Raw genomic sequence first — 19,316 nt, 5'->3', positions numbered from 1 at the left:
ATTTAATTTGACCCAGAAAGGTTACTGGGTTTCTTTGCCTCTCTCTGACAACAGATGTGATGGTAAAGTCTTTATTGTGGGGTTTCATTTGGTTATTTGTTGTAAAACTGGCCGTAGCAAGACTGATGTTTTTAATTAGACTAAAAGTCCTGTGCTAGTACTACTTCTAAATGCCAACATTTATTGCAATATATTGCTTCTGTCAAAAAAATGCGCCAAGAATCTAAATCATACCTTGTTCTTCTGCATCTGCCTCATCCACAGATGTCACTGACACTCCGAGCTCTAAGCACTTTTTCATGTGAGCTTTTGACTTCATGTGTTTGGTAAGGTTTCCTGAAAACATATTAAAAGGGTTTGAACTGCTTGCATTGGTTACGGGAAACGAGATGTCTAACCCTCAATTCATCCAAAATATATAGCATAGAGATCTTCCATTGTTCAATGTGATACATACAAACAAAAGTTCTACTAATCATGTTTTTATTCAAGCTGTCAAATTTGCTTTTTCAATATGCTATGTGGATATCTGCATGTGTGTGTTTATTGGAAATGGAAGAGAAAACCCACCCTTTGTTTTAAAAGCAAAGTTGCAGAACTTGCAGACATATGGCCTGACATCTGTGTGTGTGCGAATATGTTTCTTCAGCATGCTTGGCTTTTTACAACGGATCCCACACTCCTCACAGATGTACTTTCCCCGGCCTCGACCACGCACATAAACATAGTCCTCATTGGATTTGTACCTGACATGAAAACAAGGCAATACTTAACATTATTGGAGGGTATCAAGTATATCAGTGAATGTTGATTAAAATTTAATACATCAAAAAGCTCACATTATACACTGGCAGCCAAAAGTTTGGAATAATGTACAGATTTTGCTCTTATGGAAAGAAACTGGTACTTTTATTCACCAAAGTGGCATTCAACTGATCACAATGTATAGTCAGGACATTAATAACGAGAAAAATTACTATTACAATTTGAAAAAAATAATTAAATACTTCAAAGATTTCTCATCAAGAAATCTTCCACATACAGCAATGACAGCTTTACAGATCCTTGGCATTCAGTTTGTCCAGATACTCAGTGACATTTCACCCCACGCTTCCTGTAGCACTTGCCATAGATGTGGCTGTCTTGTCGGACACTTCTAACATACCTTACAGTCTAGCTGATCCCATAAAAGCTCATGGGGTTAAGACCCATAAGACTCTTTTCCAATTATCTATTGTCCAATGTCTGTGTTTCTTTGCCCACTCTAACCTTTTCTTTTTGATTTTCTGTTTCAAAAGTGGCTTTTTCTTTGCAATTCTTCCCATAAGGCCTGCACCCCTGAGTCTTCTCTTTACTGTTGTACATGAAACTGGTGTTGAGCAGGTAGAATTCAATAAAGCTGTCAGCTGAAGACATGTGAGGTGTCTATTTCTCAAACTAGAGACTCCAATGTACTTATTATCTTGTTTAGTTGTACATCTGGCCTTCCACATCTCTTTCTGTCCTTGTTAGAGCCAGTTGTCCTTTGTCTTTGAAGACTGTATTCAAATCAGATCAAATCACTTTTATTGTCACACAACCATATACACAAGTGCAACAGTGGTATAAAGTCTTGGGTGCAGTTCCAAGCAACATAGCAGTCATGACAGTGATGAGACATATACCAGTTTACAATAAACATCAGATTTACACAACACAATTTACATATCTAATATACACATAATTACACAACACAATAATAATATACAATGTACAGTATACAATACACACAATATAGTATACATATACACATAATATTGAATACACATACAATAAAAATAGTATATAAAGTATATATAAAATATACAGTAGGTTGTATTGTACTGTATTGACATTCAGGCTGTCGGTTGATAGTCAGTTGCCAGTGTGTTGTTAAGAGAGAATATAATTTATGACAGTCCAGTGTGAGATAATAAGATTAATAAGATTAATAAAGTGAAGTGCTGATGTATATTGATCATGTGAGATCAAGAGTTCAAAAGTCTGACTGCTTGGGGGAAGAAGCGGTCATGGAGTCGGCTGGTGCTGGTCCTGATGCTGCGATACCGCCTGCCTGATGGTAGCAGTGAGAGCAGCCCATAGCTTGGGTGGCTGGAGTCTCTGATGATCCTCTGAGCTTTTTTCACACACCGCTTGGTATATATGTCCTGGAGGGAGGGAAGCTCACCTCCGATGATGTGTCTGGCAGTTCGCACCACCCTTTGCAGGGCTTTGCGGTTGTGGGTGGTGCTATTGCCATACCAGGCAGTGATGCAGCCAGTCAGGATGCTCTCTACAATGCTGGTGTAGAACCGTGTGAGGATGTGGTGGTTCATTCCAAACTTCCTCAGCCATCTCAGGAAGAAAAGGCACTGATGAGCCTTCTTCACAACGGCCTCAGTGTGGATGGACCATGTGAGTTCCTCTGTGATGTGAACGCAGAGGAACTTGAAGCTGCTGACTCTCTCCACCAGTGCTCCATTGATGGTGATGGGGCTGTGTTCTCTGTCTTTTCTCCTGGAGTCCACCACAAGTTCATGGTCTTGCTGACATTGAGGGAGAGGTTGTGCTCCTGACACCAGTGTGTCAGAGTGTGCACCTCCTCTCTGTTTCATCATTGTCAGTGATCAGACCTACCACCGTCATATCATCAGCAAACTTATTTATGGCATTGGAGTTGTGTGTTGCCAAACAGTCATGTGTGTACAAGAAATACAAGAGTGGGCTGAGCACACAGCCCTGCGGGGCTCCAGTGTTGAGGGTCAGTGATGAGGAGATGTTGCTGCCCATTCTAACCACCCGGCGTCAGTTTGACAGGAAGTCCAGGATCCAGCTGCACAGTGAGCTGTTTAAGCCCAGAGCCCGGAGTTTCACATAAAGCTTGGAGGGCACTATGGTGTTGAATGCTGAGCTGTAGTCTACAAACAGCATTCTCACATAAGTGTTCCTTTTTTCCAGGTGGGAGAGATCAGTGTGTAGTGTAGATGCAATGTCATCATCAGTGGAGCGGTTGTTGCGGTAAGCAAACTGCAATGGGTCCAGTGAGGCAGGCAGCACAGAGCAGATGTAATCTCGGATTAGCCTCTCAAAGCATTTGCTGATGATGGGGGTCAGAGCAACAGGACGCCAGTCATTTAAGCAAGTGATTTTGGATTGATTTGGTACAGGCACAATGATGGACGTTTTGAAGTATGTGGGGACCACAGACAAGGAGAGGGAAAGGTTGAAGGTTGAAAGTTGGTTCACGCATGCTCTGGACCCGCGGCTTTATGGATATTCACCCGTCGGAAGGATCGGCTTACATTTGCTACAGAGACGGAGAGTGAACTAACCTCTGTAGCTACGGCCGCGAGAGCTCTCTCCGCGAGGGTGGTGTTATTTCCCTCAAAACGAGCATAAAAAGTATTTAGCTCATCTGGGAGAGAGGCAGCGGTGTTCATGGCAGAGTTTTTATTCCCTTTGTAGTCCATGATGATATTAATTCCCTGCCACATGTTTCTATAGTCGGTGGTGTTGAACTGTCCTTCAATCTTGTTCCTGTACTGGCGTTTGGCTGCTCTGATAGTTTTGCGGAGGGCACAACTGGCTTGTTTGTGCTCCTCCGCGTTCCCGGAATTAAAAGCGGAGGTCCATGCATTAAGTGCTGCACGAACATCGCTATTAATCCATGGTTTCTGTTTCTGGTTATTGTACACCTTTGTATGAAATCGTAATTTTTTTGGCAGTTTTAATCATTGTATAGCCTTCAATCCTCAAAACAATGATTGACTGACGGGTTTCTAGAGAAAGCTGTTTCTTTTTTTCCATTTTCTACCTAATATTGACCTTAAGACATACCAGTCTATTGCATACTGTGGTAACTCAAAAACAAACACAAAGACAATGTTAAGCTTCATTTAACAAACCAAATAGCTTTCAACTGTGTTTGATAAAATGGAAAGTGATTTTCTAGTACCAAATTAGCAATTTAGCATGATTACTCAAGGATAAGGTGTTGGATTGATGGCTGCTGGAAATGGGGCCTGTCTAGAGTTGAACAAAAATGACTTTTTTCAAATAGTGATGGTGCTGCTTTTTACATCAGTAATGTCCTGACTATACTTTGTAATCAGTTGAATGCCACTTTGGTGAATTAAAGTACCAATTTCCTTCCGAAACAGCAAAATCTGTACATTATTCCAAACTTTTGGCCACCAGTGTACATTTGGAAGGTATGATTCTTTAATAGGGGCATTTTTCCTAGCTCAGCTGTTTTTAACAGAATTTTTTTTACAGCTGTATCCATTTAAGGCTTTTCTGCTACACAGGAAAATATCATTTGTGGTGCACTCAAGTTATACAAACTGCATAAAAAATATTGGGCTCTATTTTTGTGAGCACACAAAGCACAGAGCTATGTGCAACCACCGTGCGTCTTATCTAATTTTCATGAGAGCGCTAATTCTAAGCACAATTTTCGTGCTAGCACAAAGTGCAAGTGGGCGTATTGTGCTATTTATGGGTGTATGTGTGCAAACTGTGGGTGTACTGTATGTTAATGAAGCAAAATGTAAAGTGCAATTTTCTATTTTCCTGAGAAATTGCGCAGGTTTCAAAACCACGTCTGTTTTCAGCGCAAAGTCTAAATTGAGTTCCTACATTTGCAGTTTGGAGATTCCACCAGCAGGTGGTAATAAAGTTCATTTCCAAACTCTGAAAATATAGTGGAACATCAAATTATGTCCCTGACAATCACAGTTGTAGTCGTTTTAAGAAACAAAGTTTTATGAGATTTGTGTTAAACTATCTAGAGGTCATGGTTTATTTTTCAATTCTTATTTTTAAATGTATTTTTATATTTAAAATTGTACTCATGTTCTAATTTGTATTGGTATTTTCCACCTGTTGTCTTTTTGAGTCATTGCAAAAGGGGCAGGTGGAAGAAGTTGGAGAGAGTAAAATGTTTGAATTTGGTATGATTTTTTTGACCATTTCATTATTTTGATAATATATTCATTTAGTGTGGAGTAATTGTATTTAGAAATAATTTTGGTTTAATTTTATTTTAGAAGTGAAGTGCATTCCGATACAATCACTGATAATACTAGCCATGATTTGTGTGTCAGTAGATGAAAATTATAAATAATACTTACTGTACATTCTCTATAATTGAACTGAACTAAATCCAAATCCTTACGAGAACCACATTTTCCATGCGTATAAAAGGAGCATGTCATTGTCATAGAAATATGCCTGACATTCAACAAAGACGCAGTTAATGCACAAAAGAGAGTAAGTCCATATTTCTATTCTTGTAATTCATTGCATACAGTCCACTTACACTACCAACATCTTATGTTTATTTCACTGGTGCTTGAAAGAAAATGGACTATATAATAGGACGCAGATGGTGCAATAACCAGAGAAAAACCTGCACTTGACCTAGCCCATTAGCATTTTGTGTGCGCAATCTCGCCAAACCCACTTACGCTTAGACAGCGCATTCTTGCACGAAAACACTGTCTAATCCAAGGGTCTTCTACAGGTGGTACCGCAGATGGTCTGCAATGAATGGTTTGATTCACTATTGGCCCTCGTAATAATCCCTTACTCGCATGCGAGCAATAGAGATGAGAATGTATTTTAAAAAAATTTTTGTGAAAGGTCCCTCACATCTGCATGCCAAATCTTCCTCTTGCATTAATCCTTCCTTGTAGTCATGCCAAATATAAAGTGTGATGAAACTGTGTCAACAGAAGCACACAGCGCAGATGAACCATTCGTGTGACCATTGCTCATCACAAGCTGCTGAATTTAGCAGCACTGCAATAGAGGGTCGCATAAATAGTCGGGAGTAAATAGTTACCGGAGATTATTATTATCTTGTTGGAGGGGGTGTGGCACAGTGATTAACAAGGAAAATTAAAAATGTCACTTCATATCAATGGTTGTTCACCCCTACTGTACAACCATTAAAATAAGAAAGTTTTAATGGCTTTGCAATGTTAACATCATAAAGTATGTACATGCATTAGTATGGTACCATACGCAATACTCAATTTGATATAATATGTAACAGGGGTCCCTGCAACATCTCTCTACCCACCAAGGGGTCCTTGCCCTGAAAATGGCTGAAAACCCCTGGTATAATCAATATTTAATTTACTCATACACATTCTAACTGCTTGAGGAAAACTCATTAAGGCATCATTACATTTATTTGTAGGTTGATAGATGTTGGATTCCTCAACTCCTAATATTTGTTTCACAGTAGTATTACAATTTAATTGGACTTCAAAGGAAGGAGCCATCTTGTATCAAAAGCATTCAGTTAGATGTTAAAAAATAAGCACACATCTTCACATACCCTCCTTCAAAGATTTTGATGCGGGTGGGTTCAGCCTGCTTTGAAGAAGCTTCTTTCTCTCCATGGTCTTCTTTTCCCCTGTCTCTTGAACAGATTCCCTTGATTTTCTTCCCAAACTTTCCAACATCCAGCTGTATAAGCGCTGGCTTCAACTGGAAATATAAATAGAAGACAGACTGAATTATGAACTCTAAAAATGTGAGCATAAAACAAGTTGGTCTGTGGATTGTCTTGTCATTGTCACTCATTTTTAACCTTAATGTGAGAAATGTAAAAATGCACAGGCAGTGTATAATAGTCTGTTTTCCATTCTGTGTGAGAAGTAGGGATGGGAAAATCTGTGGAAATGTACACCTGATATCTCTGCGATTATTGTTTACACTCAAAAACAGTTTATAGAGTTAGTCTGTGATATTTTAAAGATCTTTGAATTTTGGTTTAGTTGGGCTGAACTAACATGGGTGGGTTCAGTATAAAGTATAGTGCATTATAGTGCAAGTTTTCAAGTTGTAAATACAATTTTACAAGTTGTAAAAACGTGCAATATCTTTCTATATCATCTAAAATTATTATACATTCTGCAGATGTCCTGGATTGACTATATGAACATACAGTAAATTGATGTAATGGAATGTATTTGGTTATTTTTGTTAATATTTTTCTTTTGAATGTAAGGTTGTAAACTATTCTTGTATATTTTTAAGAGCTACTACCTGCTCAAACTTCTGTTTCCACCACAGGGACGAAACAAGTTTTCCAGTGCCAGGTTGATGCATAGAAGCCATTGTATACATCTCTGTATTCTTCCTCTGTTTGGAGCGAAGAAGTGCCAGGGTCGCCTTGGTGCTGAGGTTGAGTGGGTTGGGGTTATAAGAGCTGACACACCAAGAACCATACACAGAGGTTAAAGGAGTTGTCTGTGCGTAATTTGGCTTAGTATAATTTAGGAAGCACCAGCTGACACTGGTTGGTGTGCAAAGACTTGGAAATTGAAAAAACTGATGGACATCTGCCAAGTCAGTGAGAACAAGAGTGCTACCCAAAACTCCACCACCCTGATTCGCAGCTAGTTGTGTCAGCATGTTTACAGGGAACTTAGTCTGATTGGATTCTTCTTGTGTGTCACTTGAGATCACTGACAGTGGGCTTGAGCTTGCCTCTGGGGTTGACTCATCTACATCAAGCTCTTCTGGGGAATCTGCTCTATTAGTCACATTTGTAATTATTTGCAAAGGTGGGATGAAGCTGTCTTTTGGTGGCACATCAGGTAAATGAGGAGTATACCCAAGAGGTTTAGAGGATAAAAAATCAGTAGGCGGAGACGAGGACATTCTCTCTTGTTCATCTACAGAGCATCCTCTCTTTGAAAATTCAGGTTTAGGGGACTTGTCATCATCTTTTGGTGCATTGGAATTGCTCAGCTCAACTGCACTAAGCTCTTCCACTATCTGGCCATACATCTTTTCTTCCTTGACCCGTTTTTGTTGTTTGGTTTCAATAAAGAGCTCAAGACTGCTGGCTGGTGACAACATTCTCTTACTCCCCCCGATACTAGAGGAGGCATCTGTAGTAGAGATAGTTCCTGATGTCAAAGACAGAGGAATTCCAGTATTAAGAGTCCCATGTAAATATTCAGGAACTTTCCATACTGGTAAATGTAAGGACCCTCCTGAATGTCCCAAGATTTTGGATAAATTAATCCCTACTTGGTGCTTTGATGCAGTGCCTGTTAGTGAAGCAGTAGAAGCATTGTCTGTGCATATAACTCTGATAGACGTTGTACTCTGAGCATGAGTAACGAGGATTTGTGAAACACTTGTATACATAACACTTCCATAAGATGGCACATTTGTCTGGATCCTGACTGGGACCAGCATTTCAGGGAGTGCTGGCTGTGGACCTGCATTTTGAGTGGCAAAGACAGGCTGAACTTGTTGTAAGAAGTTTGTAGAAAGCACTTTGGATGACAAGACCCCAAGCTGCTGTGGGGAGGTTCTTAAGGGATATGTATAGTTATGACTTGCCCCATCTATTTTTGAGTCTGTTTGCACCTTAATCTGATAAGGAGGTTTGTGTGGTTTCTGTAACATGGGCTGTAGATTTGGCTGTTTGATATGTAGTTTCTGTAACTGATGTGTCTGGAAAGCCAGAGGGTGCTTGTGTCTTTGTGTTGATTCAGGATGCCAGAGCATAGATTGAAATGGCAAGAAGGGTGAGGATGTCAGGTTGCTTTGCAGTGAAGAATGCTGAATTATGTCATGGCTCATGTGCTCATGCATTGAATGTTCACTATCAGATGAAAGCTGTGCAGGCAAACGAGGAGTTTTCTGGAAATTATCCTCTGATAGGCTGTCCTCGCTGATGCTCTGTTGCAGCAAGTGATGTGATCCAAGAACTGGCTGTGTACCTCTTCTGAGTCTTGCTAAGTCACTGGTTACAGAATAGGATGTACCAATTAAAGCAGCTTGGGAATTGTGGTCAGAATGCTCTTGTTTGATATTTAACTCTGAGTTTGGCTCTTGAACCACTACTTCAGGATAGACACTGAGGGATGCCTGTCTAACAAGGTAGCCCCGTCTACGCTCCTTCATAGCTGAAGCACTTGCATATACTTCTCCTTGTCTTGAACCAGTTGAAAGACTTCCATAGTCAAATGATTTACTACGGATTTCTGGTACTTCAGTGGGCAAAGCACAGGGTGCCTGCTCTGATGAGGAGCGTCGCATTTCTCTTTGATGATGGCCTGGTATAGACAAAGAATGGCTACTACCTGGAACAGTTAAGAACTCAGACTGCTTACCAAAGTCGTCTTGCTTAGTTGGGGATTTTATGCTTTCCTCCCTGTCAAATGACATTGAGAAACTTGAGCTATGAGATAAGTTACTTTCTTGACTAGGGCTTCTTGAAAGGCTAGTGCAAGTCGACTCAAAGCTTGACTCCCCAGAAGAGTGCTCCATATCTGCAAGACGCAGGCGTTTCTTCTTTGGGGGCAGCTTCTCTGCAGGAAGCTGGGACAATGTTTCACTCCTTTGTGGCCACTGAAATTCTTCAACATGCTTCTCTGGTTCTTTCACTTGTACCTCAGGTTCTTTTTCTGGTTTGTCAGGCTCTTCTGTAACTCTAATTTCAGGCACTTGAATGTTGGGTTGTCGTACAAGTTTGTGGGGCATATGATACAAAAAGTTAGAAGAGAAAGATCCATGTTCATTGTCACCCTGCTGCTGATGTTCCATGCTTTCTGATCTATGATGAGAATCGGGGATATGCACCTCATCAATGTTTTCTGTGTCTGATTGCTCAGAATAATGGCCAGCAGGTTTATCTGGCTGATAAAATGGATGTTCAATTGATTCAGTCTTCTCAAATGAGTTTGGCCGGCTAAGCGAATTAGTATGTTGAATGACAGATATTACATTACCAGCAGTCTTTGTGTCTGAATCTTGAACCAGTACCACATCTTCTGGAGTCATACATGGGCCTCTGTCAAAACTGTCTGAGGGGCTATATGCTCTAAACATAGATCCCTTATTAGCAGGAGCAGCCTTTGAAGAATCTTGACTTCCTTGTCTTAATTCATAATCCCCTGCGATTTCAATAGAACCACCCTGACTGCCATCATCTTGTCCATGGCAATCTTCCTCTTCACCAACACTCTTTTTCAGGCGTCGTTTTCTTGTGGCAAACTCTTTTGTACCACCTTTGAATTCTGGCATCACAGGACCTCTCTCCCCCATTTTTAAACTTGAGTTCGGGACTGTGATCTTTCCATAGTTCTCTGATTCTCCATGCCCTTCTTGGGTAGAGTGTTCAAAAGCACCCTGCCTCTGTAACCTCTTCAGACCTGCTGTGTAAAAAACATCATTTTGGGTCATCATCTCGTCAAATGAGTGACTCCCTCTTAGACTTGGTGGGACATTGAGGTTGGTAGGGGAAGGTGTTGGCATTGAGTTGCTCCTTATAAGTGGCCCTGAATCAGAGGGTGCTTCCAGAAGACCTGCATTGGTTTGGCAAGAGCCAGAATGATACTGCTTTGGGTCACAGCCAGCAATTAACTGTGATTCTGCATAATCACTTTGATAAAATACACGGCCCTCTGATATCTTTCCCATAGCCGACTCCTGCATGGCACTAGACTTGCTGATATTGATATTAGTGTCTTGATTGCCAATAGTTGCCATCTTAACTGTGACTGATTGTCTACTTCTGGAGTTGGTTCTGTGGTACCAAGTTCTTCCAAACATTATCTCTTCATATGATTTTGCATTGGTGTTAGGTGGACTTATCTGCTGTTCAGCACTCTCGGAGCGGGAAAAGTAACCAGAATCAGTGCTGCCTTTGCTGTGGGGGCTCAAGAGATTTTGAGACTGCTCTGAATCCTGGTCCTTTTTCTCAGTGAGTCTTAAGGCAAGTCTCTGTTTAACTGTATGTGACTCATCTCCTCTGTCCATCTGTCCACCAATAAATGAACCTTTAATTTCTGTGAACTGGGGACACTCTGTGGCTGTTGACGGTACCCCTTGTTTTGGAACAATTAATATAGGCACTTTCATAGATGCCACAGACAGTTCCTCTGCTGGATCTCCATATGCTGGTCCCCTTTCCATTGGTCTCTTGTCAGACTCAAATGAAATTTGTGGGCTATGTTTTTCAGGGAACATTGCACCTTCTGCAGTTTCTTCATCAGTGTCAGTGCTTTGTTCACCATCAGAGTGTGCCTCTGCTTCTCCAACTGAAGATGCTTGATCAGTGTCTGTGCGAGTTGCTAGCTCAGAGAATGGAACTAGTCCTGCTTTTATAGCATGGGCATGAGATTTTCTATGTTTATACAAATTGCTCTTGGTTTTGAATGAGAAGCCACAGGGAACACAAGGATAGGGACGCTCCCCTGTGTGGGACCGGATGTGTTTTTTAAGCACACTGGGTTTAGCACATGCCCTGCCACAGTAGTGACATATGTACTTTCCTGGCTTCTTGGGTTTTTGTTCCTTCTTATGACTTTCATCTGGCTGCTCAGGTCCAGATTGGGGAAACTGTCCAAAAGCAGCTGGAGATTTCTGACGGGGAAAGACTCCATGTGAGTGGGAGTGTACAGGAAACATATCTTCTGGTGGAAGAGATGGTAGTTGACCAGAAAATGACCAGGCATGGCTCTCTAAACCAGGCTGTGGCTTTGTACCACCTAGGAAAGGCTCCTGTGGGTATGAATGTGGCAACCGGTAAGAGTAAGGCAGAGGGTAGACCTGTTGAAACTGACTTTCTTGCGATGACTGTGGAGATGACAGTAGCTTTCCAGAGCTAAACTTTTGAGCTGAACTAGCAAGGCCTGTCCCACTTGTAAGACTTTGCTCACGATGTGAGTGTCTTTTAACATCTGGATCTGCAAAAGTACTTCTTTTTGTTCCAGCAGAGGGCTCAGAGACCCATTTTCTTTGTAAGAGGTTCTTTTCCCGTTGCTCCTTGGTGCATTTTTGGCCAACTGTTGTGCCATGTGGCTCCATTTTTTTCTTAGTACTTCAATGGGGTTTCTTAAGATGGTGTTACTTAACTGAAATTATGTAAGATGTCATGCCAGATGAGTTACTAAAGTGACTACTAAACAAAAGGTCCTTCTACTTCCATTTTTTAAGTGTTGCTCCTCCTTAATGTGTAAAATATGTCCTTCTTTGACAATCAGGCCAATATCCTTCCATCACTCAACAATTCAGCATATTACAGTCCATTCACTTTTTTTATCCAAACTTGTTACTCTGCTGTTTACCGTCCTCCTATTCTTCAACGTCTATAAGGGAGAAAAAAATACAATATATTGGTTACAGTTTGAACATTGCCTTTCAAACAAAGAATACTTTTCTATATTTATTGAAGAATAAAATACTTGTTTAACACTCACTAACTTTAGAAAGATTATGTCTAAAAAGGCTGAGGAAAATACTCAGCTGTCTAAAAAACATATGACAGTTGATCATGTGACATTGTTGCTCATCATACCTCAATTACAGCTTGCTTTCTTAACCTATTTCTTTCCTTTTTATATCTAGGCAGCTGCACATATACACCAGCTGTGTACTTCTTGCCTAGCAAGTGTGTCAAAACTTTTCAATGAACTGATGCAGAGGAGCTACCACATCCCTCTACTAATGAGTCATCATTAACAACCTTGCCCACTCATTTCATAAAAAGAAACAAACATTTAAAAATAGCCCACGGAATGCAAATTACATTCCATGTAGTGTGTGTGGGGGGGTGTTTAAAGGGCAAAAGCATTTACTTTCTTAGGATTTTGTATATTTTCTCTGCTTTAAAAAAGATTAAAACTGTGAACATGGACAAATGTGGGAGAGTTATAGACCAAAATACATTCTCAAGGTACAGTATGTTCTCAAAGCAATAAATAGAGAATGGATATATTTGTAAATGGAAGATGCAGAATAATCTTAATCTCAGACTTGTTCTGATTGCAACAGACAGCACTGCCTGAGTATGAGTGAGGAAATTGTGTGACGCTACTGTCTGGAAGGCGATGCCAGCACTAAAAATAGCAGGGCAGAAAAACCACTGGTATTTATAACACTTGAAACATGAACTTTTTTGTTTTCATATTCTTCTATGCCTGACACAGGAAAGTATGTGTTCACAAATCAAGACAAACTGTGAGTTAAAGTCCTAAATTGTAATTTTGAATGTATAGCAGCTTTGTCCTACAGCAACAAGCACAACAACATTTCTGCCAAATTATGTAACTAAGTAAGGCTTTTAGGATGTAAAGGCACAGAAAGGCACATAAAGTTTCAGGGTACTTTCTAAATAGAGAAGCTGTATTTACAATCATGGTACAATTTCTTCTTGATAAGACAGTAGGGGCTGGGCAACATGTACATACAGTATCTACCTGGGCAGTATATAGGCTACCTTGCAACAGTAGAAATGTGTCAATTGGTAGGACTACTTATATTATGTACGTGCAGCACATGTCTCATAACCCGACATGATGTGCTAAGTTTGAATATACCAATGATAAAAAATGTCAAATTTTGCTCATGCTTTTCCCCTTTTTGTACATGTTTCATGAGATGATTTTTTGTAAAGGTTTTGAGTTGAGAGATATCTACTGAATAAATTGCAAAATACATTTTTAAGGAAGGTTAAAAAACACTTTAAATAAAATTTTTAAGAGACAAAAAGTAAAAGAGCATGTGCTTACAATTTGAGAGCACGTGTTGAACACACACACACCCTGTCAATAGGATTAGAACAGTCATCCTAAGGAGAGCAGTGTCTCCATTTACAGTACATCCATCAGAATTTGGCATAGAATGGCAAATTACATAAACCAAAAAAAGGTTAAAACAATGTGAGATGGGGTCCCTCTGGTCACTGGCATTGTTATCCTGTGAACCTACAGTATTTACTGTTCTTTTACATACACACACAAGCACATAAACACATAGCTCAAAACATATTCTTCATCCACCCCACTGTATGTGGTACATGTACTGTATGGTTAAAAAAGCATTATTATGGTCATTGCATGGTTGAGATCAGTACAATGCTGTCTGCAGTCCCATTCATCTCCCTGCCCTATTTCACCATACCAAGTGTGGGAGGTTCTTACCAAGGGCCACAGCAAGCCCTCCACACTAATGCACAGTACCACTATAATAAAAAAAAAACATTAAACCCTTTACGAGGGCACTTGCTTATGAATAAAAATACACCACTTAATCTAATGCAAGGATTATGCATTTTACAGTTCTGCTGTCAGATTCCAGGGAGAGGATTAGCAGCTGTCTTCTCAGAGTCTGTTTGTCAATGAATGCTACATGGTGTGGCAGTACTAAAAGGATTTGGAGAGGCATTATGTCGCATTCTAAGCCATTTGGATATCCTTTTCTCTTGAAGGGAGACTCCCTGTCTTTTTTAAGTGCATCATATTATGCAGTGGAGATGCCTAATCTCCTCAAAGTTCACTGTAGGACACTGCAAGACTGCAAATAAATACATAAATGAAATATTAAGCAGAAAATAAAATAGAAGCAGACCTGGAAAAAAAGGTCTTTTGCCAAAGTGTGTTCTTGAAATATTGCTAGTCATGCTCTTGAAAGGGTTAGTTCACCCAAAAATGCTCACCGTCATGATATCCCAGGTGTTTATGACTTTCTTTTTTCAGCAGAACACATCTGAAGAAAAATAGACAAACATCTTAGCTCAGTAAGTCCTGGATGCAAGTGGATGGTGATCAGACTTTTGAAGCTCCAAAAAGAACAGACAGTCAGCATAAATGTCATCCATAGGACTCCAGCGGTTAAATAAATGTCTTCTAAAGCGGAACGATCACTATATTGTGTCACACGACACAATATAAATATTTAAGTACTTCTGGGGGCCTAGGTAGCTCAGCAAGAAAAGACGCTGACTACTACACCTGGAATCCCAAGTTCGAATCCAGGGCATGCTGAGTGGCTCCAGTCAGGCTTCCTAAGCAATCGATTGGCCCAGTTGCTAGGGTGGGTAGAGTCACATTGGGTTAACCTCCTCGTGGTTGTTATAATGTGGTTCTCGCTCTTGGTGGGGTGCATGGTGAGTTGTGCGTGGATGCCGCGGAGAATAGCGTGAGCCTCCACGCATGCTAGGTCTACACGGTAACGCGCTCAACAAGCCATGTGATAAGATGCACGGATTGACTGTCTCAGACGCAGAGGCAAATGAGATTTGTCCTCCACCACCTGGATTGAGGCCAGTCACTACGCCACCATGAGGACTTAGAGTGCATTGGGAATTGGGCATGCCAAATTGGGGAGAAAAGGGGAAAAAATAATATTTAAGTACTTTTTATATATAAACCATTGCTTCCTGTCAGGAACAGTATGCGTGTGTGACGTTATCGCATTGATGTTTGAGACAGTGACGCACATGCGACACACCCGGAAAAGCAGCACTGTTTACAACTGAGGAGGAGAAACGCTGTACAGAAGCTTCGTTGGTTTTGATTTAGATCTGTATTTGTATCAGTTTGTTTACTCACAATAGTGAGTTTGTCTGCTTATCCTGGATGTCTCAACCGAGAGAAGAACGTGAGATTACGTCCGTAACATGCAAACGCGAATACGTCACACGAGAGACCATGTGAATTCAGCGCTCTTGTGAACGCATATTCTGCTGCTTGCCAGAAGCGATGGTTTACAGTTAAAAAGTACTTAAAATGTATCTTTATCGCACCAAATCGATCATGCCACTTTAGAAGACAATAATTTAACCACTGGAGTCGTATGGATGATGTTATGCTGACTGTCTGTTTTTTTGGAGCTTCAAAAGTCTGATCACCATCTAATTGTATTTTAAGGACCTACTGAGCTAAGATATTTTTCTATTTTTCTTCAAATGTGTTCTGCTGAAAAAGAAAGTCATACACACCTGGGATATCATGAGGGTGTGTAAATGATAAGAGAATTTTCTTTTTTGGGTGAACTATCCCTTTAACACTGTGATTTTCCTGTTCCGGTTTCTGCCGGCACGCTTCATGAGTCTGCTTGTTTGTAGCTTGCTAGCCTGCTTAGCATTGCTTATTCCTCTACGTTCATCGTTATATCCTTTGCCATTTTACAGCATGCTTTGTTGTTTTTTCCCACTTTTCTACTGTTTAAACTGACGTGTATATTACCACGCACACCGTTTTCTTTTCTTTTTTTCCGCTTGTCTACATCTCGCATTTTGACTGTATGCATTTTCTCTGTGTTTTACATGGATTATTGCATAAACCTCAAACATACATATGCTGATCAGGAACCTCCACAACAACAACAAACAATTGTGTGAGGGATTCACATCGATCTCAAACCCTCGCCACTCAAGAACAACCATAACAATAACAACAACAAACAATTGAGGTAAGTCATGGCATCTGCTCATGTTATTGCTTCCTGCATTGCATGCCACGTTTACTATAGCTTCTTCCATCAGCAGTGAGGGATTTACATGTGGTAAATGTAAGGAATTAGTCAGGCTGATGGAGAAGGTTAATGAGTTGGAGACACGTATCTGAACGCTAGTGGAGGTCAGTGAGAAAGAGAAGCCTGTAGATACTTTTTCAGACGCGGGTAGAACAGCAAGCAACACACACACTTTGGTTTCCGGCTGTAGAGCCCCCGCAGCAGGGTGTTTGGGTGACGTCTTGGCGACATACTCGCTCAGCAAAGCGACACCACTCTCCCGTTCCTGTTAGGGTTTCCAATCGATTCTCCCCACTCAGTGATGCACCCACTGAAAATAATGTTGAAAGTGCCCTTGTTAAAGGAGACTCTATTGTAAGGAATGTGGAAATAGAGACTCCAGCCACTAATGTTAAATGCATTTCGGGGGCTCGGGCGTCTGACATCAGATCAAATTTAAAAGTGCTGGCTAATGGTAAACGTAGATTTTCTAAAATTGTTATTCATTTTGGCACTAACGATGTCCGGCTTCGCCAGTCAGAGATCACTAGAGATAATGTTAAAGAGGTGTGTGAACTTGCAAAAATGATGTCAGACACTGTAATATGCTCTGGCCCCCTCCCTGCTCATCGTGGTGACAAGGTTTATAGTAGATTAGTGTCACTGAATGGCTGGATGTCTGAGTGGTGTACAGAGAACAGCATAGGATTTATAGACAGTTGGAAGAGTTTTTGGGGTAGACCTGACCAGCTAAAGAGAGACGGACTCCATCCCTCCAGGGAAGGTGCCACTCTCCACTCTAGTAATCTGGCTCATAGTCATAATAGTGATAGTATTTGACTAACTGGGGCCCAGGTCAGGAAGCAGACAATCTGGCTAATCCGTGCATCTGCTTGCTGCCTTGAGACATCACACAGGCCAGATAAACTACAACACATAGAGCCTGTATCACCTAGATATCACATAGAGACTGTGTCTGTTCCCCGAACTACCAAACACAAACCCCTCACTAAATCATTTAGAAAAAATTTGATTACGGTAAAACTTGAAAATAAAAATATTGAAGATGAACATCATATAAAGGTAGAGCTACCAAACATTAGATCTCTTTTAACCAAAGCACTAATTGTAAATTAAATGATTACAGATCATAGTTTGGATTCCCTCTGTTTGACTGAAACCTGGCTTAAACTGGATGAATATATTACAATAAAATAATCTACTCCCCAAGGTTATTGTTCTAAACATGAGCCTCGTCTGAAGTGTCGAGGAGGAGGTGTTGCTGCAATTTACGGTGACGTTTTTGGTGTTACCCAGAGGACAGGATATAAGTTTAAGTCTTTTTAACTAATAATGCTTAATGTGACACCGTCAGATACAAATAAAAAATCTCTGTCGTCTTTTGCCCTTGCCACAGTATATACTAGATCACCCGGACTGTATTATGATTTCCTTGTAAATTAGCAAATTTTCTATCAGATCTAGTAGTTACTGTAGATAGAGCTTTAATTGTTGGTGACTTCAACATTCACATAGATAATGAAAATGACACATTGGGATTAGCATTTATCGATATTCTCAACTCTTGGAGTCAGACAAAATGTGACAGGACCAACTCATTCCCATAATCATATGCTAGATTTAATTCTGTTAAGAGTTGATGTTGATACTACAGAAATTCTGCCGCAGAGCAATGACATCTCAGGTCATTACCTCGTCTCTTGTATGCTGCGATCATCTAATGTTACTTAATCTACACCACACTATCTTTCAGGTAGAACTATTCATTTGACCAAAGATAGCGTCACTAATAATCTTTCAGATTTATCTCATATACTCAGTAAGCCACAAAGTCTAGAAGAATTAAGTAATAGTATAAAATATAAATACAGTCTTCTCTAGCACTCTTGATAGTGTTGCCCCCCTTCGATTAAAGAAAATTTAAGAAAAAAGCCCCACACCATGGTACAATGATCACACTCATGCTCTCAAGAGAGCAGCTCGGAAAATGGAGCACAAGTGGAAAAATACAAAATTAGAGGTATTTCGCGATGCATGGAAGGATAGTGTCTGTAGCTACAAACAGGCACTAAAAGCTGCCAGGTCAGCATATTTTAGCAAACTCATAGAAAATAACCACAACAATCCTGGGTGTTTATTCAGTACTGTGGCTAAATTGGTTAGGACTAAAACATCGACTGAACCAGATAATCCATCGCAGCACATTAGTAATGACTTCATGATTTTTTTATTTATTGGAATTATGCAATCGTCTGTCACAGTACCTCAGAAAACAGTGTCTCATATTTTTCCTCACAAGCAACTTCAATCCTTCGCTGTCATAGGTCATGAAGAGCTAACAAAACTTATCGAAACAGCAAAAGCCACAACATGTATGTTAGATCCAATACCAAGTAAGCTCTTAAAAGAGGTATTGCCTGTAATCTCAGAACCTCTTCTTAATATTATTAACTCCTCGCTATCCTTAGGACATGTCCCAAGAAACTTTAAAATGGCAGTTATCAAACTGCTTATTAAGAAGCCACAGCTTGATCCTAGAGAATTGGCTAATTATAGACTGATTTCAAATCTCCCGTTTATGTCAAAAATACTAGAAAATGTAGTGTCCTCCCAACTATGTTCATTCATACAGAGAAATAGTATATATCGACAATTTCAGTCAGGATTTAGGCCCCTTCACAGTACAGAGGCTGCACATATCAGAGTTGCAAATGACTTGCTCTTATTATCTGATCGCAGCTGCATTTCTCTTCTAGTGCTTTTAGATCTTAGTGCTGCCTTCGACACCATAGATCACCTCATTCTTTTGAATAGGCTTGAGAATTATGTTGGCATTTATGGTTTAGGTCCTACTTAGCAGACCGTTACCAATTTGTCTGTGTAAACAAGGAATTTTCAAATCAAACAAAAGTATGGAGTGCCACAGCGATCAGTTTTAGGGCCTCTGCTTTTCTCCTTATATATGCTTCCCCTGGGAGATATTATCAGGAATCGTGGAATAATTT

General features: G+C 40.3%; 1 protein-coding gene across 3 annotated transcripts in view; it reads right to left on the bottom strand.

Moving 5' to 3' along the window:
* LOC127416032 (transcription factor HIVEP2-like) overlaps positions 1–19,316 on the bottom strand; it is a 108,163-nt gene that overhangs the window by 11,811 nt on the left and 77,036 nt on the right. For all 3 annotated transcript variants that reach the window (XM_051655111.1, XM_051655110.1, XM_051655112.1), the window contains 4 exons: positions 7,078–12,143; positions 6,365–6,516; positions 571–746; positions 235–336 (listed from right to left, as the gene is read on the bottom strand). In XM_051655111.1, the coding sequence (XP_051511071.1) occupies positions 235–336; positions 571–746; positions 6,365–6,516; positions 7,078–11,862 (5,215 nt within the window). In that variant the 5' untranslated portion in view covers positions 11,863–12,143. The remainder of the gene's footprint in view (positions 1–234; positions 337–570; positions 747–6,364; positions 6,517–7,077; positions 12,144–19,316) is intronic.

This window comes from Myxocyprinus asiaticus, chromosome 25 (assembly GCF_019703515.2).
Source record: "Myxocyprinus asiaticus isolate MX2 ecotype Aquarium Trade chromosome 25, UBuf_Myxa_2, whole genome shotgun sequence".
NCBI lineage: Eukaryota > Metazoa > Chordata > Actinopteri > Cypriniformes > Catostomidae > Myxocyprinus > Myxocyprinus asiaticus.
The sequence above is the reverse complement of the archived record's forward strand: the minus strand, read 5'-3'. Positions and strand labels throughout refer to the sequence as shown.